Here is a 24,103-nt window from a genome sequence, read left to right as displayed (position 1 = left end):
GGAATGGGAACGGGATGAGACACCAGACACTTAATAGCAACAAGTACCTAAAACCCAAGATGCCTGGTTCTCAGATAGCACACAGACAAGCACACAGCCTTGTCCTTATCGCAGCGGCCTGGCAGGACCATTTGGTGAAAACACTTTCTCAATAAACATCAGAAGCAAACTCTTGCCAGTTTTGCCGTATCAAATATTTTCACTCTCTACAACTACCTGAAAGGAGGTTGTAGCGAGGTGGGAGTCGGTCTCTGCTCCCAAGGAACAGGTGATAGGCCAAGAGAAAACAGCCGCAAGTTGCGCCGGGGTGGTTGAGGATGGATAATAGGAAAAATTTCTTCACCAAAAGGGTTGTCAAGCATTGCAACAGGCTGTCCAGGGAAGTGGTGGAGTCACCATCCCTGGAGCTATTTAAAAGATGGTCGTGCTGAGGGACATGGTCTAGTGGTGGTTTGGGCAGTGTTAGGTTAACGATTGGCTTGATGATCTTAAAGGTCCCTTCAACTTAGACAATTCTATGATTCTAAAAACTGGGATAAAACCCCCATGTTTTCCATGAGCAGAGGGAAGGTACAAACACCGCTTGCAGAGCAGCAGTGTATCATCCAGCTGCGTGCAACCTCACAGCCCAGCTTCAGAACCAAAAGATTTCCTCCCCAGCACTAAGAGGACAGTTCACGCTGCATCCCAAGCCAGTAGCCTGAGGTACTGCACAGTCCGTATCGTACAGCCTGACCAGGAGCTCCTGCTGAATGAATCCTAAGAGTTTGGGACTCTCCCAGGGCCTCATACAAAGCTCAAAGAAACGAACAGCAGAACTGCACTGTTTGGAACAGCTGGCAGAGTTCGTGCCCACAGCTGCCTGCTCTTGCTAGCACCTCTGCCACATGGATTTATTTGACGTTCACGGGGTGTGGACAGGACAAGAGATTTCTGCGTAGGCTGATCCACTGTGGCAGCCCCTTAGAAAACACTGCTAGCCAAGTGAGCTAAAACTATTAGAAAAAAAAACCCAAAATTTTATTTACACTGAAGAGCATCCAGCAGGAGCCTCCCTCCCCCAGCCACACATACACACACACCGACTTCTCCCTTCCCTTACATCTGCCGCAAGCTGGGGATCCTGCTGCTTGCACCTCATCTCTCAGTGCTCTATCCGGACCACCATAACCGTGACATTGTCCGCCGACCCTCGCTGTACTGCCTTGTTGGCCAGTCTGTTACACGCAGCTTCATATCGAGCGTCTGCTTCTAACTTCCCCTCTCTCGTCTGGATGTTCTTATCCTGTTGGGAGGAAGAAAGATGATTGCTCCCAGCAAAGCACACAGGTGCAAGCAATTTCCAAGCACAGGGAACAAAACAAGTAAGGACAACCTCAGGTATAAGGGAGGATACCCTGGCAAAAGTACATTTCTGCAAGTCAGAGTCATTCCATTTCATGCCCCCTGCACTGACAAACCCAGCCCCCACGCTTTCTTCTCCTCACCTCCAGGCAGGACACAATGAAGTTCACAGCTTCTTCTGGTGTAAAGACTTTAAAGAGGCCATCACAGGCTATCAGAATGAACCTGGAAATTAAGCAGAGACAGGTTCCAAGGCTGAATCTTTGGCTCCCCAGCTATAGCAAAATCTCTCCAAGCTATTTTATGAGTACCCACACTCCAATCCAAAGGGAAGATGCCATAAAGCTCATCTGAAAATCCCTCGGAACCACTGGAAGTCCTCTGGTGCTCCAGAACCTACCATTCATGGAGCCGAGGCAATCCAAAGTACAGGCCAAAAGAGCCAGGCAAACAATGTAAGACCCAGATCAGGACATCCCGACAGTCCTACTGACACTGCACCATTAGGCAAGACCATATAACATGCCCTTCTGGAAAGCTCCATTATTTCTCTAGGAACTGCTTCTTTCCTTTGAGTCCTTTTCATTCACATGTGAATGTAGCTAATGCAAGGAAACAGAGAAACACAGCCAGCTTAATACCTTATGTGCATCCTTTTAAATCCTTTACATTTCCATGCTCCTGAGGTACGCGATAACTTGAATAGAAATACTTAAAGAAAAGGAAGCAGCTTAACCCAGCAATATAGGCATAACTGTGATTGGAAAACTCTGACACAAGGTATTGCCGCAGACTCCAGGTGGTTGAGGGGATGCAAAGCCCAAGGCAAGGAGAGCTGCCTCCTAGCTCCCCACCAGAGGATGGGGGAGACAGCCTGCTGTGCACACCCTGCCTGCACAGGGGATTGCATTAACCAGCAGCCCTAACCAGAGTCACTGGACAAGGAAAACTACAACCATCCCGCACAGATGGCCAGCCTGCCAGGAGCAGCACGTCTCTGAAGACATCATTTCAGAGCCTGATGCTCAGAATATCTTTAGAAATATTTCAGTGGATCACTGGATATGGAACTCCAATCCCAGAAAAAGCAGCAGTACTGAGTTACACTCTCACCTCAGAGAGCCTGCAGGGCCATAATGACGTGAAAGCTCCCAGCAATTTGTCATCACCAATCACGCATTAGAAAAGTATCTCAAATCTTCAAATATCAGAGCTGAACACAATGATATTTGTGGGCACCACAGCTGCTAGAAACAACTCTTGGACAGGACAGGGATCCAAGAATTCAAGCCTTAACCAACTGTTTGAACACTGGTGTGTGAGCTTATTCAGAGCATGAAGGAACTCTAAGGCTCATGGACATTATCACTGCTGTGAGGCCAGTTTCTCCAACAGGAGCCTTCACAGTATCTTGGCAGAGTGAGGCAGCAGCATTATCCCACTATAGCAATAAGTAACAGGAGCAGAGAGATGTCAGTAGTAAAAGCATCCTCTAATTCTGGGCAATCAGTCTGAACTGCAGAGCATACAGGGTCATGCAGCTCATGTTACTTCTGCTGAGCAAAGCTAGAATGCCGCCAACACCCGTGCGCATGGGCACACTTTACCTGTCGTTGTGTGTGAGTTGGCAGCGTTTGATATCTGGCACAGAGATAACACCACAGCGTTTGTATTGGCCGTCCCCAATGGAGCGGGAAACCTCCAGCACTCCTAGGACTCTTCCATCCCTGCACAAGGGAAGAAAACATTGAGAGCTCTCCCCACACATGCGTATCTCATTGCACTGCCTGGCGGGGACACTCTTCCTGGCACATTCAGCTGCCTCATACAAATCTTGACCCACTTGCCCAGCAAGTTCATATCTTCTCTTTGAAGTCATAGAATCATAGAATGGTTTAGGTTGGAATGGACCTTAAAGACCATCTAGTTCCAATCCCCCTGCCATGGGCAGGGACACCTCCCACCAGACCAGGTTGCTCCAAGCCCCGTCCAACCGGGCCTTGAACACCTGCAGGGATGGGGCAGCCACAGCTTCTCTGGGCAACCTGGGCCAGGGGCTCACCACCCTCACAGGAAAGAATTTCTTCCTAATAACTAATCTAAATCTCCCATCTTTCAGTTTAAAACCATTCCCCCTCATCCTATGGCTCCCCTCCCTGATCAAGAGTTCTTCCCCAGCTTTTCTGGAGTCCCTTTATGTACTGGAAGGGGCTATAAGGTCTCCCCAGAGCCCTCTCTTCTCCAGGCTGAACACCCCCAACTCTCTCAGCCCGTCCTCATAGGGAGAGGTGTTCCGACCCTCTGATCATCTTCGTGGCCTCTTCTGGAAGGGGAGGGTGGTACAAGCTTGCAAAGAAAAACAATGGCAATTGGTTACATCACATTTATAGCAATCAACAGCCACAGTGTTACTGAAGACCTTCTGTGCAGAGCTGTTGAAGAGGAGAGAGGTGAAGATGAAGGAGTATCTGACTTTGGAGGCTAAAGCAGTGCCATCCATGGCATGAGGTCCTCCTGCTATTTTCAGTCTCAGAGCAAGTGCTGCTGCCGTATTTCCCAATCAGAAGCACCCCCAGTTTCCCAGCACATGGAAACTAGTAATTACTTTTCAATTACCTCTTGTACTTTACTTTAGATTTCTGCTCTGCCCACAGATGTAAGGAGATAATTTTCTGAATGCGGAGCAGGCCATTCATACTTGAAAAAACAGACTTTGTCTTTTGAAAAATGTGCAAACAAAAAGCTCACCACAGAAACTGAACTCTCTTTACCCTGAAAGCCAGAAGAACAGCAACATGCTCACACGCTTTGCAACTTATCTCTTGGGTCCACAATAGTGAACTACAAGCAGTGGGAGACGCTCCCAGGCAGCCAGGGAGATGTTCCCCCAGTTCTGAAAAGAGATAACAGACACTGGCCCGTCTCCTTCCTGTGTGCAGAGATAGATCAGTGCTAAGCATAAGCAGCAGCATGTGCTCTCCAGAGATAAGGGGAATAAGGCCCCCCAGACATGGCAGCGTGACAGAACTGAGCCCACCCCTCTGCACCCCCAGGGGCATTCTGCCTCCACAGGCACTAAGATACTTCACCTGTGCCGAGTCCTCTCTTGGGAGGATGCCACTAAATCAAGAAACAGCCTTCACAGAAGGGAGAGAACCTAGCCAGGGAAATGAGACATAGCTGCTGTGTTTAGCATCAGCTGCTCAAAAACCCATGCACACCTACATGCACAGGATCATTACAATAATCCTGTTCTGGCTCCAGAAACCTCCCTCCTACTGCAGACCACCTCAGGGCATCAGCTAACCTCAAGGGGAGCTACAGCAACTGACACTGAGGGCTTCTCATGCCCTCTCAAACCATCCTCCCTCTTACAGGACAAAAAGGGAGAGGTGATGCTGCAAGCAAGGAAGTGAGTTCTGTTCAATGCCACAGTGTATGGCAAGTGGAAACTTCTTAAACAATCAAGTCCAGCTCTGTAGGCCCAAATCTGTAGGTCAAGCTTAAGCACGTCCATGCTTGCATCGCACTGTCAGGCTTCCATGTGGGTTCCTGGGAAACCAGCCCCCATCAACCAACTCAAGCCACTGAATCCTCAGATATCTCAGGCACTGCTGTGCCTCCCACAGGCAGCAACAGATTCTCTCCGGGCCCTCGCTAGCATGAGTGCTGGGCTAAGGAAACTGCAGAAACCCAGTGCACAGGCCCAAAGTTGGGGCAGGGTTTAGATTTGCTCACTCACACCCTTTAGGCACTTACCTGACATTTCCCCCAGCTTTCTGTATCCGCATACGCTCCTCATATTGGGTGGGGTTGTGCTCCTTACTGAGGCTTAAGGCCGCATGTTTCTGACTCTCTTCATTATAACGACACAGAATCGCCTGTGCTAACAAAAGACCCTTGTGAGCAAAGAACAACAAAACTGCAGCAAGAAGAACTTCTTGAGAGAGAGCTGCAAGTTGTACTGAAGATAGCGACACCTGGCTGGCGACCGGTCACCAGCGGTGTTCCTCAGGGCTCAGTCCTAGGGACAGTGATGTTCAGTATTTTTATTCGGTGATCTGGATGCAGGAGTTGAACACACCATTAGCAATTCTGCTCACAAAATCGGGAGGTGCTGTTGACTCTCTCAAGGGACAAGAAGTCTTGCAGAGGGATCTGGATAGATTAGAGCATCGGGCAATCATCAGCGGAATGAAATTTAACAAGTCCAAGTGACAGATTCTGCACCTGGGACAGAGTAACATCTGGCACAAGTATAAACTGGGAGAGGAGTGGCTGGAGAGCAGCCCTGCAGAATGGGACCTGGGGGTGCTGGTTGACAGCAGGCTCAGTGGGAGCCAGTAGTAGCCAAGAGGGCAAACCGCATCCTGGGGTGCATCAGACACAGTACGACCAGACAGGCAAGAGAGGGGACCATCCCTCTGTACTTGGCGCCGGTGTGGCCTCACCTGGAGCACTGTGTGCAGTTCCTGGCCCCACCATTTAAGAAGGATGTGAAGGTGCTTGAATACATCCAGATGGGGCTGGAAGGCACGTCCTGTGAGGAGCAGCTGAGGACTTTGGGTTTGCCTGGCTTGGAGAAAAGGAGGCTGAGGGGCAACCTCATTGATCTCTACAGCTTCCTGAGGAGAGGACGTGGAGAGGGAGGTGCTGAGCTCTTCTCCCTGGGGTCCAGTGATAGGATGCATAGGAATGGTTCAAAGCTGTGTCGGGGAGTTTAGAATGGACATGAGGAAGCGTTTCTTTACCAAGACGATGGGCAGGCACTGGAACAGGCTTCCTAGAGAAGTGGCCAATGCCCCAAGCCTGTCAGTGTTTAAGAGGCATTTGGACAATGCCCTCAATAATATGCTTTAACTTTTGTTCAGCTCCAAGTTGGACTAGATGATCATTGTAGATTCCTTCCAACTGAAATACTCTACTCTAGACACTGCAAGATATTTAGCACCACCAAGAGAAAGTTACCCCACACAGTTGTTTTACACTATGGGAGACAACACAGAAGTACCCTGCACCCACCCAAAACAAGATGCTTTGTAGGAACAGTTGGGGAGCTCACGGCAACTTGGACATGCCCCACAAACACCTCGCCCTTCAGGACAAATAAAGCTCTTGGAGAAATAGAGAAGCCAGCAGTGGGCTTCTCCATTCTGCTTACCCGGCTGTCCCCGAGGTTGGCTATGTAGAGAGTATTGTCGACAGCTAGGACACAAGTAGCTGTGGAGCCATCCTTCCATGCTGGCTTCCTGAAGGGAACAAAAATGAGATTACCAAGGGGGAAAACAAAATGTTTAAGTTAGTCACAGAGTGTTCCTGGAGACTCAAGGAAACATCATGTGCTAACACGCAGCAGTCAGCTAGCACAAGCCCCCAGCAGCTGCCTGCAAGCAGCTAGGGAAACTGTTGGTGGTAAATAGCGAGCTGGACAAGCACAGAGGAGCTGCACAGAGTACCACCTTCTAAATGCATGGCCAATGTCCAACTGGTTCAAATACTGCCAGCCACGCTTCCCATGCCAACACTTCCTCACACTCAGCTGCCAGGAAAACTCATCTGTGGCTGGAATAGGCTCAGCCCCAATGACTGCCCATCGCGAGCTAACAAGCACCCCAAACTCCTCCTCGGGAGGCTCCTTCTTTGCAGCAAAAGGAAAGCACATCCAGGACTGCAGCAGAGTTGCCTTCCTTTTCGCTTTCACTTCCCTTCCTTTTTTCCACAGGACCCCTCCCTGCCCGCCTTAGTCCTCACCACCCACCTCAGCAGCAACACCACTTGTTCAGTCACCCTCCTGATATTTCACTTGATGTAGTTAAGCTTGTATCTCTAGAGCTCTAGGTAAAACGAGAAGCCTTTCTTAGATTACAGCTGCCAGACTAGTCCTCCCCACAATGAAGCCCAGCTATGATGCCACTCTTTACTGAAATTAGCTTTGAAAGACTGATTTCTATACATATTTCATCCATGTTTTCCTAACTTTGAAGGTGCAGCTGAATGAAGATCATTCATTTTGTCATCAATACAGCTATTGCTAGAGATCCTTTGTAGCACCTTGGTCATAAGTCATGTTTTCTGACCAGAGACTGGTTTGGGAATGACACTGTTGTGACAGACTCAAGGAAGCTTTTTCCTTCTGCCTGGTCAAACTTAGTCTCTTAAGCGTAACCGGAAGAACAAGTCAATCTGCCATTTACTTAAAATTGAAAGTTTGCAGGGAACCTCAGAATGAGACACATCAACAGTCTCTCCACCTGGGTTAGAGGTGTCATGATGAAAGCGGGAAAAACGAACAAACAAACAAACATGTAAAGGACTGGTAACAAAGCGACTGTATTTTAAATGCAATCTACATCTTCCCTAGTCCACACGGTTGGTGTGTCAGTTCAGCAGAGACTTAGAGAAGGTAAGGGTGCTTGCTCTCAAAACCCAGCCAAGAAGCAGGCTGGCTTTTATCCCACAGCAAGTAGCTGTTTTAAAAGAAACAAGCTTAAGATGAGGGACATTCTTCATCAATGTCTCTGTTTTCAAAAGAGGTAAAGAAAGCATGACTTAAACGTATTGGGAGAGTTAAGTCTTTCAACACAGGACATTAAAAACGACCTCAGAGATGTGCTCCAGCCTGCCAAGCACATACTCACTAACAGGAATGCAGCTCTAAAGAACGCTGCACACAGCAGCCTGCAAAGTACTGCTCTACTGACACCCTCCGGCCACACTTTGATGCCGTCAACACAGAGATCCCATCTCAGGCAGTATGGGCTAAGTCACTTCAGCAACATGGTAAAGAAGGCAAACAAGATGCACTGGTAAGGACAGAGGTACATTTTTGGTCATGTTTTTGTTCCTTCCTTTACTGCAAACATGTATTTTAGTCTTAAGGGGCCCTACAGACTGCTTACCACAGCATAAGACCAGGACATGTTGTGATCTCACTCTAGCAGGCCCTCAGCTGGCAGAGTTACAGCATGCCACAGCTAAGACGTATGGGGTTTCACCAAAGCATAAACACAGCTCAAGCTTTCCTGTACCCTCCTCAGAGCTAACACCCGTGAGATGCAAGCTAAGAAATACAAACACATGGGAAGCATTTACACTTACTGGCTGGATGCCTGCTTTAGAAACTCTTCATCTGTGTGTTTGAAGGTATCCAAAAGGCATCTCTTCACAGTTTTCTCCACGCTGACTACTTCACCTGTCAGACAGGGAAAACAGCAACTAAGCTCCAGCTAAAACACATCACCCCTCCCTTTGCTCATCCAACATTCCATCAGGCAGTGCATTTCTCAGACCCTGTGTAGGGCAGCTACGGCGCATCCTGGGCTCACGCTACCAAACATCTGTGTGGTAGCACACATGGAGAGTTTATGACATACCCCTCTCCCCCATGGGCATATTTTCACTGTTAAAGTGGCACCACCAAAACTGGCAACAGCACATCTCACATTTGCTTAGCAGATCACAACTGGCTACTTGCACCCTTGTGCCTAAAAGGCTTCCAGCCCTCCTCCCCAGGAGACAGTGCAGTCTCACAAGCCCACTGGGAATAAGGGATAGGAACTGTAGAACTACACCCAAACAAATCAGTTTCCCTATCCGCTGCCATGATATCAAGCCAGAAAAGGTGATGGTTGTCCTACAGCCCTTATTCCACTCCTCTCACCTTTAGGAAATTTCTTAATCAGGTTTTGGTGCAGATTCTGCGCTGCAAATTTTGAGGCTCGGACTCCCCCGTGGCCATCAAAAACAGCAAAGTACGAGACACGGGTGCTGTGAGGGAACAAAGAGTAGCAGAAAGGGGCTGAGAAAGGCCGTTAGCCAGAGGGTGGGATCAAGTACATTCGTCTCCATAACACCCTGCCCTGTGTTGGGCAGACTGAATAAATACTGCACTCCAAGGCACAAACAAAGGCAGCAAGTCTCTAAGCTCATACATTTAAGCATTTACACAATTTACGTGTGCAAGCACTGAGCTGAGAACTTTATTGTGATTTTCCACCGCTCAAGAAAATGAAAGGCAGAAGACAGTTTATAGACTACAACTTGGCATGAAAGCAGCTAAACATTTCACGTCAAGGGCACTGCAACATCCCAGCACTACATGGACATCAGTCTAACCAATCCTAATTCATGCCTAAACTTGTTAAAATCATGCTACAGACAAGAAACTCAAATCCTTCAGCACACAAAGCTCTCGTGACAATATCAGTTCAGAAGCTAAATCCAGTACCAGGATGATGCTTGAGAGCATTTGTTTAAATACACACACTCTCCCTACACATACTTATATGTGTTAATTTGCTAAGACATTTAAACTTTTCAAACGAGAGAGTTCTGACACCCGTTTTCTCTTCTTCAAGCACTCTCCATTTCCACAGTTAGGGTTTTACACACCGAACATGAGCCAGCAGTGTGCCCAGGTGGCCAAGAAGGCCAACGGCATCCTGGCCTGCATCAGCAATAGTATGGCGAGCAGGACTAGGCCAGTGATCGTCCCCCTGGTGAGCACTGGTGAGGCCCCACCTCAAATACTGTGTTCAGTTTTGGGCCCCTCACGACAAGAAAGACATTGAGGTGCTGGAACGTGTCCAGAGAAGGGCAATGAAGCTGGTGAGGGGTCTGGAGCACATGTCTGATGAGGATCGGCTGAGGGACCTGGGGGTGTTCAGCCTGGAGAAAAAGAGGCTGAGGGGAGACCTTCTCACTCTCTATAACTACCTGAAAGGACATTGTAGCAAGGTGGGCGTCAGTCTCTTCTCCCAAGGAACAGGCAATAGGACAAGAGGAAATGGCCTCAAGTTGCACCAGGGGAGGTTTAGATTGGATATTAGGAACAATTTCCTCAATGAAAGGGTTGTCAAGCATTGGAACAGGCTGTCCAGGGAAGTGGTGGAGTCACCATCCCTGGAGCTATTTAAAAGATGGGTAGACATGGTGCTGAGGGACGTGGTTTAGTGGTAACTTGGCAGTGCTGGGTTAATGGTTGGACTTGATGATCTTAAAGGTCTCTTCCAACCAAAATGACTCTATGACTGTAAAATCCCCAGGGCAAGTCCTGATTACTTATAATTAAACTAAGGGTCTTGAAACATCCATGCTTACATTTGGGTAACAGAGGCTCAATACCCAGAGTTATCGGGCCCTCACAATCCTTCTGAAGTCAGCGACTGAATCCATGAGCATCACCCAAAGGGAGGTGTTCGGCTATAAAATAGTCCTGTGATTTGCCCAGGAACACATCTAGTGATTCAACCCAGGTCTCCCAATAGCAAGCCCAAACCACACACTGTGATGCAGGCGTAGTTAAGAGCATCAGCTGCTCAAAGCAAAAAGACTCATATCATGGGCTTAGCTGAAGCAAGCTGGAACACTTTCACCGCTGTGATGGCTGCCATCCACAGCTTTATTCTGGCAGTTGGGGCCCACTTACATTTGGGAGGGCAGAGGCTGGCATTCCTCGGTGATATCGTTTAAGATGACATGTGCATCCTGCATGTCTTCTCTTTCACCTTTCCTCTCTGCCACATAACCCTTCAATCCAAGAATGCCCGCTGACCCTAAAGGGGCACAAAGCAGACACACACATGCAAATCAAACTCTTCTGTCTCCTCAGCTCAAGCTAAAAACCAGTAAATCAGCAACGACTTTTCAGCTTTCAGAACCTTATGTTGGCACTGCAGCAAAGTACGGCCCTCATCCTGCAGCAACACGTTCTGTCACCTTCTGCTGAACGGGATATATTTATTTTGTAACATGGATTTTTAAATGTCCCCAAGGCCTGCAGCTATAAAAGCTGCTTGTCCCCATTTTGGCATGCAGCTGTAGCCAAACAGGACTGCTGGGCATCGGACAGGGCTCTTACCAAAAAGGGGCAGGGGGGGGAAACGTGTGGCACTGAACCCGCAGATTAAACAAAGCATAGCTTTAAAGATGGCGCTAAGGACAGGAAAGCGGAGTCTGCTGTGCTTCCAGAAGACATCCTTTCCTTTGTACCCCTGAACACATCTTCTTCCCAAAGCTTCACATAACACAAGAGCACCTGCACTGAAGTCAAATGCCCCGTATGTAATAGCAAGTCTCTCTCACCCTTTCTTAGCAGCCACCCAGTGGACAGATTTGTGGACGTGGCAAAAGAAACTGGTGTGGCTCAAGCTTTCCAGAGGTTTCACAACCAATCCCCCTCTTTGCAGCACAGGAACTTATTCTGCAAATGCTGAGGTGTTTGCTGCTCAGCTTCTGCCACTTCAGCAGGGCCACAAAGAAGGCCTGGGTGAAGGAGGCAGAGAGTGCCAGGGAGCTCGAGGGCCTTCCACAGACCGCGGCAGCAGTTTGCTCCCCACAAGAGGCTGAGAATGCAAGCAGACTGAAGAACCAAAGCTTAGCTTTGGTATGGACTTACTCAGCCCAAGGTCAAAAGTACAAATCGAGTACATTTGTTTTCAAACTGTCTGAAAACCTTTACAAACTTTCTTTTCCACAAGTTCTTCCCTGCCATTCTTCTCTTCCTCCTCCAAGGACTTTCTCTTCTCCCCTTTCCCATGGCTCCTTGCTGATGAGACCTGCTCAGTAGCACTGGAGGCTGAAAGAAAGCAAAAAAGCAGTCGGCTGAAGTCTTTCAGCTCCATTTTATTTGCATAAATTCAACAGCAAGTCCTTTTATAGGAAGCACAAACATACTTTCACTCCTAAAACAGGGAGCTTTCACACACAGCCAACATGGGAACCCAAAAGGCATCTGAAGGACAAACTTCTGGGAACAGACCTAAGTTTACTTTTAAAGAGTCAGAATCCCAATTCAAACAACTGAGGTACAAACAGATCGCCACCACCAGTGTCAGCCAACCCAGACAGCAGTTTAAGTTGCTGTGCATCCAACACAACAGCTACATCAATAGGTTTTCCTGAGACAGGCAGGTCAGCAGAGGCTTGGTGAGCTGACACAGCTTCTTACCTGTGTCACCACTGCTGGCTGGTGGAAGATCATCAAAGAGTAAAGAGCCTCCTTTTCCTGGAGCACAAGAAAGAGGCAAGAAAAAGTAAATACCTTTGTCCCTTTGAGAGAATAATGCTCTGTGTACAGCCCTCCTGTGGTGTGGGAATTATAAAATGCCAGTTTACCACAGTGAGCCAAATTTCAACTTCTGTCACTTGGATGGAGGGGGCAAATTCAGGCATTACATTTATTTCAGGGAATATTTACATGGAACATGTTACGGAATATATGTGGAACACATACAACATTTTGGTTATCAAAGAAAAAAAAAACATAAGAAGAGGAAAGCAGCTGCTGTGCACAGCAGTGCTGAAAACCCAACTTTCTTTATCCTGTCTAAGAAAGAAAAAGGTTTACACAATTTTCATCTCAAGAGCTGCTGACGCAGAAAACATGGGAAGCCAAACTAACAGCAAGAAGGGAGCGTGCATACCTGAGTCAGCACTGCTGGCTGGTGGGAGATCATCAAAGAGCAGAGGCCCTTTCTGGGCTTCCTTCCCTGTAAAACACCAGGGCAGAGTCAGGACCCACTGCAGGCACTCAGGGGTTGGCATCTGGAAGGACTGCCGCCCACCCCAAGGTGAGGGAACCGAGGAGAACCTTGGCTACTTTTCTTCCATCTCTAATTTAGGCAGCTCCTACATAACCAAAACAACCACCTGCCTGGTGATGATGTAAACTTGTAACCAGGAAATGGCTTTTGGGGGGTTTGGGTTTGGTTTTGTTTCATTTTTTTTTGCTAGGAATCCACTCAACTTGTGTTAACATCCCTCAGCAGCCTGATCAAGACATCACGGGATGGAAGGGGCCCAGAAAGCACCAAATTATTTCATGTAATACCATTAGAGCTCTCCACAGACTCACGACCCGCAGCATCCCAGAGAGGGGAAGAGCTCCAGCATGGCCTAACCCACAGGGATAACACTCTGCACCTGAACGCGTCCCAGAAAAAAAGAGAACCACAAAAAAAAAAAAAAAAACCACCACAAAAACACACCAATCCCTTTAATTTCTCCAGCGGTTTACTCCAGCCACCCCTCCACTGCAGCCGTCCGCTCACATCCCCGCCGCCCCGGGGCGCTCCCTAGGCTCCCCTCCCCCCAGAGAGGCTCGCTACCCACGGCCGAGCTAAAGAGGCAGGCCCGGTGGGGCCCAGCGCCGGCTCGCCGCCGGCCCGCGGCCTGTCAGGCCTGTCGGGGTAAGGCCCCGCCCCGGGAGGGGGGGCAGGGCAGGGCAGGGCAGGGTAGGGTAGGGTAGGGTAGGACGGCGATTAGGCGCCCGCGCAGGGGTCGCGGCCCCCTCACCCGCCGCCGAGGAGCCGGGCTCCGGGAGGTCCCCGAACAGATCCATCCCGCCGCCGCGCCGGCAGCGCCCCCGCCGCCGAGGCCGCTTCCTCCTGCCCAGGAGCCGCTCCCCTCCGCCCCGCCCCCCCGGGCTGCCAATCTGCCCGTGAGGCCAATCAGCGGCCGCGGACGGGCCGGAAGTAGGCGCGCGGCCCGACGGCGGGAGCGGAAAACGGTCGTTGGCCCCGCCCCGCGAGACGTCTGTCAATCCCCCTCCCCCCCTCCTCCAATCGGAAGGCGGGGGACCCGCCCTGCCAATCAGCCCCGTTGCCGTGCGCCTCGCTCCGCTAGGCTGACCAATCCCGCGGCTGCGGTGGCGGGGTGTGCCTACCAATTGCTGGCAGGGGCGCCGGCGCGCGGCGCCCCCTGGCAGCGGGAGGCCGCTGCCGGTGCCCGGTGCGGCCCGGCTCCAGCGCGGTCCCACCCCGGTGCCCGTTATACCCCGTGCCGGTACGGCCCCACAGCGGCACTGCCCCCTCGCCCGCCGCTGCGGGCCTCCCCGCTGTCGGTGTGCCCGCCCCGCCCGCCCGCCCGCCGCAATAAGGAGAGCTCGGTGGCGTGGGGAAGCGCGAGGGGGAGGGCGCGGATTTTGCGTTAAATGCCACATTTATTTCAGAACCGAACAAGCCTCACGTGCGCACGGACGGCCGGGACCCGAGGCGCCAAGCCCCGGGCACAGGGCAGGGAAGGCCCGGGGGTGCCGCCATGGCCGGCGGGAAATGGAGGGTGTGAAGGGCGGCCCCCCCCCCCCTTCCCCTCTTCTGCAGGCCCCCAGCCTCCCTGCAGCTGCTCGTCCGCCCTCCATCCAACCGTCCCCCCCGTGAAAATCCTCTCCTGATGGGGCTCACAGTTGTGCCTAAACCTCGGGTTTGCATTCATCATCCCCAGGGGGCTGTGGTGGGAGAAGGGACGGGTGGACAGGGGCCTGACCGGGGGAGCGAGTGATGCTGGCAAGAGCGGAGCCAGTAAGATGGCCAAGGGTGGCCCGCCAGCCGGGGATGTCCCGCTGCGGGTGTCCGGTGAACAGTCGTGTCTCCCTCGGCCCCGAGCGTGGCTGCCCCCAGCCAAGCCGTCGGCTCTGCAGGTTTGCTGGCCTCAGGCATGTTTCGGCTCCGGCTGGAGGACGCCCATCCTGTGGCCACCCCTCGCCTACGGCACAGGCAGCACCGCCCGGCCTTGGCCAGTGAACCCGTGTCTGTTCCCTGGCAGACGTGGGTCCTGCCTCCGCCCTGGAAGAACCTCCCCTCTTCCCTGGGGCACCCGGTGTTTCCACCCCAAGCCCCTTGCGTGTACGTTTAGGATGGCACCAACTAGTCCTTGCATGGGAGCCAGCGTGTCGCAGCCTGGGGCCCTGCTTCACCCCTAGTGTGCAGCGAGGGGGAGTCCCTGCAAGCCTCTGCCCACCTGCCATGTCCCTAACTGTCCATGCCCCCCACGACACAAGCGTAATGAGGAGAAGACAGCATCACGTCCGACACACACACACACACACACACACGCACGCACACACACACACCACAGACAACGCGGGGAGGTGTGGCAGAGCCAAGGTGCGGCCGTGCTGTGCACGGGAAGGTCAGCCATGAAGGCGTGACAGCAAAGCTGGGGGTGGGTGGTGTGCCGGGGAGGTGCATGGAGGAAGATGCTCGCCTTCCTGCCCGGAGCTGTGGAGGATGCCGCCGGCTGCTCAGGAAACCCCGAACGAAAGCATCCCCCCATGGGTGAAAGATGGGAGGAGGAGAGGGAGAGCTGCTGCTGGGGGAGGTGGGAAGCAGTGACGGCTGGAGGAGAAGGTCTTTTTGGCGAAGCCACCTCCACCACAGGAAGCCCCCTGGATTAACGTGACAATGGAGGTGGGGTGGGCAGGAGGTGGGCACTCGCTTCTGCAGTGGGGGAAGTGAGAAAATGCTCAACAGTAAAAAGAAGCCCCATCCCCAACCCAACAGCCCCACGCCAGCGCCTCCCCCTGCCTCTCCCACCTGCTTCAAGCCTGTTATCCTGCTGGGAGGAGAAGGGATGGGACAGCCCTTTGGGGAAAGGGCAACAAGGACCCTGTGAATTGGGATGGTTGTTCCTAGCCCTGGCTCCTGGGGAACTTTCCCATCCGGCTTTGGAAGCAGCCACCTGAACCTCCACACACCTCGCAGGGATGGGACCTTCAGCATCCTGCCCTAAGAGGGGGGATCCATTTGGACAAGGCCCTCGGGACTCCCAGGCTGGGTCAGTGGTGATGGCCTGCATGCTTTTGGTTGGGAAGGAGAGCCCTGCACCAGGTGACAGGCAGAGCCGTCCCCAGAGCCCTCCTTTTCCTTCCAGCAGGACCAAGCTCTGAAGGGAGGTGACCCATCCATGTGGATGTGGGTGCCATGGCATGCCGAGACAGCTGGTTCCCCCCTTCCAGAGGTAGATGGGGCAGGTAGGAATTGCCTCCTTTGGGAAGACATGGTGGACCATCCAGCCACCACTCAGGGGAGAAGTGGCTTAAGCTGCAGAGGGGACAAAGCAGAGGGTTGGGGAAGGGCAAGAGCGCCGCCACCACAGGCACATGCCAGGGATGTCCCAGGGAAGGCATCTCTGGGACCCTGGCCCACCATCAAGGCTCTCCCCTGCCCAGGGGAGGCGTTGTCCGGGGGCCAGGACCCAACTTATGGGATTTTTGTGACGTAAATAGCAATAAATACTTTATAAATATCACCTTAAACTACTGACACCTGATCTTACCCTGCCATCTCTTGCAGAAACATCAATAAACTAGGAAATCCCCATACCTAAACTACCACTTTCCCTTTGCACGGAGGCAATTCCTCCTGCTCTCCCAACTCCTAGCTTTACCGCACTCCCACCTCTGTAGATTGAAGATCAGCTTTTAGCCAAAACCACCCTCCTTGCTCCCTCCCCTCCGACAGGGACCTTTCTGGAGCATTACAGATGGTGTGACATGAAGGTCACCCACAGGGGGACGGGCAGAAGATGGCACCGCGCACGAGAAATCCTGCCCAGGCGGGTCCAGACTTTTGCAGCTATGAACGGAAGTGAGTTTCCCCCGTGAAGGTGTGAATCGAGACAGATCCTTCCATGGAGCAGACAGCTGGGGCAGCAGATGGTGTGAGAGATCAGACGTTAACATGGGGAGTCTTGAGACAGAATCAGCTATCTTGATCCTGTTGGCAGACGGATGAGGTGGAGGGTGGTTTCAGGTTAGATTCTCATCTGGGCTGTTCTCCTTCTGGACAGCTTGGATCTGATTTGGAAAACAAGAGACCAAATGTGTCAGAGATGTAGAGAAGGAGAGGTGTGGCCTCCTGGGTTTGGTGTCCTGGCACTTGAAGCCAGCCAGAGCTGGAGGGACATGGGATTAATGTCTCTTTAGCCAGAGCACACACATTTCTGTACATTTACTCCTATTCCCCTAGTCCTGCCACTTGAGATGGTCTCAAGAACTTCGTGAGATGTAAGACCAACTGCATCAGATGCTCTCAACAACTTTGTGAGATGCTCTCAAGAACAGTGAAGGGCCAATGTCCCTGTCGCCAGGCATGGATGTTGCTTTGGAGTCAGCACAACCCCTCTGTACCAGCTGGGATCTGGCCCTGGATTGAAGTATTTAAGTGGGGAGGAGCTGAAATCAAGATTAATACGGTCCAAGTTTTGCCAGCTGAGAGCCCATCCAGGCTCAGCTCTGCTGAGGAGGTGCTCCACACGCCTGGCCGGAGGGGTTGAAGCAGGGAGAGCACTGGGACCAGGGCAGGGAACACGCTTGGGTGCCGGTGGACACCCCACCGATGGCTTCCCTGCACCACCCTTCCCCCAGCTGCCCCCAGTACCTTATGGATCCAGCCAGGAGGGGGTTGAAGGCGTAGAGCCAGTCGTGCATGTCCTTGTCGCTGCTCGCCTGCAGCAGGATGCCCCGGTGCTCCGTGCACACCGCAAATGTGTTCGGGGTCTGCCGAGGGAGAGCCAGGGCTGAGTCCCTTGCCCGAGGGGGTGTGCGGAGCGGGGCTGGCTGCCGGCACCCTACCTTGAGCATGGCCTGCTGGTCCTCACTGTACTCCACCTGGGCCTTGGAAAGGTTGAGTATGGCCCTCTCAACCGCGTCCTTGTCCGAGTTGTAGATGTAGACGTATGGACGCCGGACCACCACAAAGCGCTTCACCCATCCATTGGTGTGGGGCTCCAGGAAGTGCAAGTAGCCCTTTTTGGAGACGATGGGGCTGCAGAAGGGACCGAGGTCAGGGTGGGACACAGACTGCGAGGAGGTGGCAAGGGTACCTTGCATCTTCCCCCCAGCCCCAAGGCGCTCCCCTCGCTGGCTGCCCTGGCTGCTCTTACCTGACCCGGATCTCCTGGATGTCAGGGACCAGCAAACGCTGGGGCTCCTTCTCCTCCTCAGGCCGGCGGGCTGGGGACTTCTTCTGCTCTCCTTCTACTGGAGGCTCCAGGTCAGGGCTCTCTGCCCTGGAGGAGACCTGGGGCGGTCTGGGGAGGGAGGAGAGACCGGGGTGTAGGAACAGTGACAGCTGGGCAACACCCATCAACCAGGACCACGTCCCAGTGGTACAGCTGCCCTGCTTGGGGAACACTGGGGCACCACCTGAACCTCCCAGCCACCTTCTTACCTGACCTCCATGGCGTTGTAGCGTCCTTCCACCAGCGATGGGCAGGTTGAGGAAGGGGTGAGAGTGGGGACCCCAAGAGCTGGCATGGAGGGGTCTCTCATCAGAGTCACGGACATTTCGGACAGCTGTGGATTAGTGGAGGTGTGGACTTGAGTTTGCACTCGAAGCTGGGCACAGGCAAAGGGACCAGGCGCCTGCTCATATGGGGAGAGGCAACACCTCCAGCCAGCAGGGTCCTCTCCTGGTACAGTCCCGAGAGCCACCAGCCCTGGGAATGCCAGGGCGAGCAGAGGGAGCAGGCATCACGGTGCCCACCTAGCCCCTGCCCAGCCAGTCCCCCTTGGCCACGCATCCTCTCCCCGCCCCCACCAGCCTGGTGGAGCCCGGGGCAGTGGCAGTACCTTGCTCTCGCTGGCGCTAATGCAGACGTGGCTGTGGCTGTACTCCCTGTTGAAGGTGTGCGTGAGCAGGCGCAAGCACTGAGGAGAGAGGAGGAGGACGGTGGGGCAGGAGACACCTTCCTCTACCCTCCTCCTCCCACTTCTCTTGGGGTTTCTCCTGCCGCAACCCCCTGCCACCCTGTGGGACCCCCTTCCCGGCTTCATCCCCCATGAGCTGGGGGTGCTGCAGGATGGTACCTTCACTGCCAGCTCCTTCTGCCGCTCACTGGGGGTCTCAGGGAGAGAGGTGCGGCCCTCGGGGGGCCCGTCGACACTGAGCGGGGAGGAGACGCAGGACGTGCTTCGGGACTCGGAGTCCTCACTGGAGCAGGGGGACAGGGTCTCCAGGCCCAGGCGCTGGGTCGTCTCCAGCTTCTCGCGCAGGAGCAGGTAGTGCCTTGTCTTCTCCACCTGGGCACAGGCAGCCAGGCTCAGGGGTGGCCCCTTCCCCCTGCCAGCGTGCTTTCGGGGACTGTGCTTCCCAGGGCCCATTAAGCCCATCTGCTCATTAGCTGGTCTGCTGGGACCCAGCTAGCAGCGATGCACAGCAGAGCACCGGTGGCACAGCCCCATTTCTGCCTCCTCCCGCAACCGGGAGAGCCGAGACACCCAGTGTGGGGAATCCCACCTGCACTGGCAGGGCCAGGGGCTGAGCTGCCAATTGCACCATCTTCACCCATTTCTAGCCCAGATTCTTACTTCTTGCAAGAGACTGAGTTTCTCCAGCTCCCACTGATGGTCGAGGATGAGGCTGTCGCTGCGGGGCCGCCAGCCAGCCAGGTTCTCCTCTCCCCGCACATAGGCTACAGAGGTGTCCAGGACGCGTCGGCGCCGTCTCTGCATGCCTGCAGGGACAGACACAGAGTGGGGAGACGGATACACGGTCCCGACCCCAACCACCATGCCATGCCTCGCCTCCTGCTCTCGCGGAGAACACCCAAGCAGAGATGCAGCACCCACCTGGGCTGCCAGCATCGGCCACACGGCAGAGGCTGAGCTCATAGACTCCCGTCACACGATTACTGCGAGCAAAGGGAGACAAGGCATTACCAGCTCTGCTCCATCTCCGTGCTGGGTTATTTCACCCAGGCTGCTGGGATGCCCCAGGAGGGCTCCAATCCCTGGGTGATGGCTCTCCTCCCCAGGAAAGGCAGGACCATCCCGGTACCTCTCAGAAGCCCGCAGGCTGCCGCTGCCGAAAAGGTTGCGGATGGAGCGGGAGGCAGGAAGCTTGGCGTCCCGGGAGTAGAAAACCATGCAGAAGTCTTTGGTGATGACAGCAGGCTGAGTGCAGTTCTCCATCTGCAGCAGAGCGGGGAGGAGGCATCAGGGCGGCTGCAGCTTGGCAGCCCAGGTCTCTCCCACCCTTGGTGCCCAGCGGTTTCTACTCCCGGGGTCCCACAGGGTCCCCAAGCACCAGCTTGAATCCTGCACCTCATTAGCATCGGTGCCGGCTAAGGAGGGATTCACGCTGGCTGCACCCCGACAGTGGGGGAAATACCAGACTTTGTCGGCGTTATAATGGCCCCAACTAAGGTCCTTGCCTCGATGTAGGCGGAAAGGGTGATGTAGATTTTCTCCCGGTATGGGGTGACACGGTTGAGCAGCAACGAGTTGTGCATGGAGCTGTCCCACGCCGTCTCAAACTGGTAGAAAGTCCTGCCGAAAAAAATAGCACAGCCAGTAAAACACCTCCCCCAGGACCCCAGGCAAGCGAGCAAGGAGATACCATCATCCGTGTCCCCCCCCCCACGGCGCTGCGGCAGGCCTGCAAAAACACACGGACATGCACGCGCTGGGGAGGGGGGGGGGGGGGGGGGCAGATAGGGACAGCCACTCCAGAGGACACAGGCTCAGGGCAAAGGGGGATGAGGCGTGGCAGGAGGGGGACGCGGCACCCTCAAAATGGCCAACGGACCAGGGTTTTTGGGGAGGAGGGACCGCGGGAGGAGCAGGGGCTCAGCTGGGGTGCAGGCAAGGCAGGGCAGGCTGGGAAGGCAAAGGAGGGCAAAGGAGGGTGCATGCCCCACCCCCGTGCTCAGAGTGGGGGGCTGCCACCCCCCCATGCTCCTGGGCCAGGTCCCCACCATCCAGCCCAGGGCACGCAGCACCTCCCAGTCCCCACCAGGAACGGCTGTCACCGTTCAGGTGATGATGGCCAGAAGGGAAAGGAGGGAGGATGCTCAGCACTGGGGGGTTGCTGCCAGCCCACCCCTGGGAGAGCAGCCCCCTGCTGCCAGACAGGTCCCCTTCCCCCGGGCTGCCCCCGGCTGCCAGCCCTGAGCCCCAGTGTGACCTGGGGACCATGATTTGGTGGCTCTCCCCCGTCAAGCTGTCTTCCCCAGCTCTTGCTCTGCCCTGATCACCAGCCCCATCCATACCCATTCCCACCAGGCTGCCTCGCTCCCCTCGCTGTGTTTTCCATGGCTCCCAGACTGGGAGAAGGAACGGGGGACACCTAACCCCACTCGCCTGGTGCCTATGGGGTCCCATAGAGGACAGTGCAGCCACCCAGAGCAAAAGCAGCAACCACCCTCATCGGGTCAAGCAATTGAGGGTGGGGGAAGCAGAAGGCGGCTCCGGTTTGAGAGGATGGGGGATCCCCGTTTCACCCCTTGCCCCACTCCTGGGCTCCCTCCTGGGCCAGCCTTGGGGTTATGGGACACCCATTCCCCAAAGCCACCCAGAGCTGCCACAGCCCCGGCTCCCGCCTGAGCATCCTCAGGAAGCCGTGGCTCAGCGACATTTCAACAAGAAAGCTTCAGCATGTCCGTGAAGTAACATCCAGGCGGCTGAGTGGCTCTTTTAATGAGAGCCGGGGCGGCCAGAGGCAGCGGGGAGAGGCTCTCGGCTGCGATTGCCCCCAGATTAGAAGAAGAGGGAGAGCGACGCTTCCAGAAGGTGTATGAAATACATAAAAAAACCCCACGTGAGACAGAGCCAAGGCGAAGGATCACTTTGCAGACACGGGTCGCTTGAAAAGAGCGCTCCCCAGGGAGGAGGAGAAGAGGAGCCTCAGGGGAGGGGGGAAAGAGCAAAAAGCAAAGGGAGGAGGCAAAGGAGAAAGAGAGAAAAGCAGGAGGGACCAGACCGAGCGGGTGCGCGCGAAATACCTAGTGTCATTTCCGAACGAAATGCTATAAGTGGAAGGCGACCCAAGGACAAACACACACACGTACACACACAGAAAAATGAAAGGTCAGAAAGCATCGTCCGTACCGGGCTGGCACGGGGAGCGGGGCCGCAAGGAAGGGGAGCTCCTCTCCAGGGGACTTGCCCCATATCGGCCCCACTGGCCAAAGGAGCCCCTGCCTACCTGGACCCCAAATCAGAGCCCCGGAGGAGCTCGGCAAGGGCAGACAGAGGTTTACCTGCTTCGGTGAAAACTCTCTGCCTCCCACCTTCCTCGCAGTCCAGCAGCTGGGAAGCGAGCACGCGCATGCTCCCCCTTCCCTTAACTCTGCCCTCGCTGCCATCCCAGGGCAAGGAGCTCCTGCTCAGCGCAGCCCCCCCCCAGGAAGGTGCCCGTCAGGGGAAGGATCAGCCATCCACTGCCACCGACCCAGCAGGCAATGACTTCTCGGCCTGTCCCCTGGTCCACAGGGAGAGCATCACTGTGCCGAGAGCCCATGGGCAATGCCACTGCGAGCCCAGGTCTCCTGCAGTGGAGGCTGGATCCAGGCTGGATCTGTCCCCCTGCACCCTGGGGAGGGACAGGGTGCCACTGGAGGGACAGCTCTGCCCTCGGGCATCTCTGAGCAGGACCAGCTTCTAGCCACTGTAGGGAGGCCAACCTCCAGGGCACAAAGCTACGGAGCCCACCAGAACTCAGGAGACCCCATTCCCTGTCTCCTGGATGCATCTCCCTCTTCTTCTGCCATGGGACATGGCAGCAGGACACCCGCTCCTCTGGGACCTCGGCGATGCTCCCATCCAGAGGCTGGTGGCAGCATACAGGTCTGCCGGCTCTCACCCACACGCCGCACACCAGGCTCACCCTGCAGTCCCAGCTGGAGCCTCCCCCCCCAGCCCCGAACAGCCGCTCCCCCTTTTACACAGGGGTACAACAGTCCGTGCCACGTATGGGTGTGCACACCCACCATCGCGCCTGCGTACAGATGCGCACTGCCTGTATGCTGCACCTACGCCTGCGGCACCGCCGCACACAGGGTGGGCAGCCACTGCCATCGTCATCGGGAGAGGGCTGGAAGCGCCCCAAAGCCCCCGCCGTGGGCCACATGAGCCCTGCGACTACTCCAGGCGGTGCCGGGGCCAAGCTGGAGCTGCAGCGGGAGGTGATGGGGGGGGTGGGGGGGTGGCACGCTCGGCGCCAGATGCCAGAGAGATGGGAGAGCAGTGAAGTCAAAAAGCAAGAAGAAAACCCAAACCAGGCGATGGGGACGCAGGCGTGCGAGGGGGAGCAGCAGCCAGCGACAGCGCGGCCCAAACGAACAGCAAAAGAGACCGAGTGAGCGAGAGGTGCCAGGGCGGGAGGGAGGAGGGATGGGGCCTGTGGAGGGATGGGGGGCTGGATGTCCAAGTGCTGCCTCCAGTGAGAGTGAACGCGCTGAGGCGAGGGGGGAGAAAGAAAGAAGGAAGAGAGAAAGGTGGGGTGGAAAAAAAACCAATGGAAACAAATAATACCTAGGCATATCCGAATCAAGAAACTGCCTGCGAAAACACAAAACAATCACATGGTTAGTGTGGGCTCAGATGGGCAGCAGCAGCGGAAAGAAGCGAGGGGGGGGACCCTGGGCGCTGCCCCCCGCGCCTCCTCCCTGGGCAGGAACGGATGGGTGCTGGGGAGGGAGCCATACTGCTCCCCTGGTCCCCTCCTGAGCGGCTCCGGAGAACTGGGCAGGCTAGGGAGGGGAGCCAGGGCTGCTCTGGGCGATGGAGGCTGCGTGGCATAAGGCAGCAAAAGCAGGGAGCACAAGCAGCCAGGAAGGAGGGTGAAATGGGCCCCGGCTCTGCCTGCTGCCCACCCTCTGCCTGTCCTTGCAGGCTGCTGGGGCCGAAGCGTGCACACCTGCGTGCGGGATGGAAGCGGGGTGGGTGCTGCGGTGAGCGCACCTCGGCATCCCTCGGGGAGCCGGCCGCCCTCTCCTTCCCCTGCCCGGCCCCAGGCAGGCTCGACAGGATGGATACGGGATGGATATGGCGAGCACACTGGTCCGCAGCCCAGATTCGGGGCCGGCCCTGAGGCGCAGACCTTCGGAGTGCGTAGGTGAGGTGGGCTCTTACAAAACCCAAGCCCCCATCTCCCCACTTCTCTCCATGCCCCGAGCATCCCCCCCAGCCCGATCTGTGTCCCCTCGCCCTGCAGGACCTGCGGGGGGAAGGCAGGAGCAGGAGGCACATCCCCCCTGC

The 24,103-nt window shown here is 54.9% G+C and overlaps 2 protein-coding genes across 4 annotated transcripts in view; both read right to left on the bottom strand.

The window, feature by feature from the left end:
• Positions 1 to 996: 996 nt before the first annotated feature.
• On the bottom strand, positions 997 to 13,724 carry ILKAP (ILK associated serine/threonine phosphatase). Of its 2 annotated transcripts, XM_082487326.1 has the most exons (12): positions 13,639 to 13,724; positions 12,768 to 12,833; positions 12,293 to 12,349; positions 11,798 to 11,920; positions 10,772 to 10,898; positions 9,005 to 9,111; positions 8,443 to 8,536; positions 6,506 to 6,593; positions 5,104 to 5,225; positions 2,952 to 3,071; positions 1,488 to 1,569; positions 997 to 1,285 (listed from the first exon to the last, which is right to left on the bottom strand). In XM_082487326.1, the coding sequence occupies exons 1-12, from the start codon at positions 13,682 to 13,684 to the stop codon at positions 1,145 to 1,147; spliced, it is 1,173 nt and encodes a 390-aa protein (XP_082343452.1). In that variant the 5' UTR covers positions 13,685 to 13,724; the 3' UTR covers positions 997 to 1,144. The 2 variants fall into 2 exon arrangements, with proteins under 2 accessions (XP_082343452.1, XP_082343453.1); XM_082487327.1 differs by lacking the exons at positions 8,443 to 8,536; positions 9,005 to 9,111.
• Positions 13,725 to 16,875: 3,151 nt separating this feature from the next.
• KIF1A (kinesin family member 1A) overlaps positions 16,876 to 24,103 on the bottom strand; it is a gene marked incomplete at both ends in the record, with an annotated part of 34,224 nt that continues 26,996 nt past the window's right edge. For both annotated transcript variants that reach the window (XM_082487420.1, XM_082487421.1), the window contains 11 exons: positions 16,876 to 16,918; positions 17,502 to 17,620; positions 17,696 to 17,888; positions 18,007 to 18,153; positions 18,294 to 18,418; positions 18,695 to 18,772; positions 18,932 to 19,144; positions 19,433 to 19,578; positions 19,694 to 19,755; positions 19,902 to 20,035; positions 20,278 to 20,392. In XM_082487420.1, the coding sequence (XP_082343546.1) occupies positions 16,876 to 16,918; positions 17,502 to 17,620; positions 17,696 to 17,888; positions 18,007 to 18,153; positions 18,294 to 18,418; positions 18,695 to 18,772; positions 18,932 to 19,144; positions 19,433 to 19,578; positions 19,694 to 19,755; positions 19,902 to 20,035; positions 20,278 to 20,392 (1,375 nt within the window). The remainder of the gene's footprint in view (positions 16,919 to 17,501; positions 17,621 to 17,695; positions 17,889 to 18,006; positions 18,154 to 18,293; positions 18,419 to 18,694; positions 18,773 to 18,931; positions 19,145 to 19,432; positions 19,579 to 19,693; positions 19,756 to 19,901; positions 20,036 to 20,277; positions 20,393 to 24,103) is intronic.

This window comes from Vanellus vanellus, assembly GCF_965231255.1.
Source record: "Vanellus vanellus genome assembly, chromosome: 8".
In the NCBI taxonomy this organism is placed as follows: Eukaryota; Metazoa; Chordata; class Aves; order Charadriiformes; family Charadriidae; genus Vanellus; species Vanellus vanellus.
This window is presented reverse-complemented; position numbering and strand designations above follow the sequence as displayed.

What these genes read in the sequence shown, in the direction of transcription:
- ILKAP (XM_082487326.1), bottom strand. Translation starts at nt 13,684, where the DNA reads ATGGATCTGTTCGGGGACCTCCCGGAGCCCGGCTCCTCGGCGGCGG. An exon ending in AGCCAGCAGTGGTGACACAG is followed by an intron (nt 11,921 to 12,292) that starts GTAAGAAGCTGT and finishes GCTTTCTTTCAG; the next exon opens with CCTCCAGTGCTACTGAGCAG. An exon ending in GGAAAAGAAAGTTTGTAAAG is followed by an intron (nt 10,899 to 11,797) that starts GTTTTCAGACAG and finishes GTGCCCCTTTAG; the next exon opens with GGTCAGCGGGCATTCTTGGA.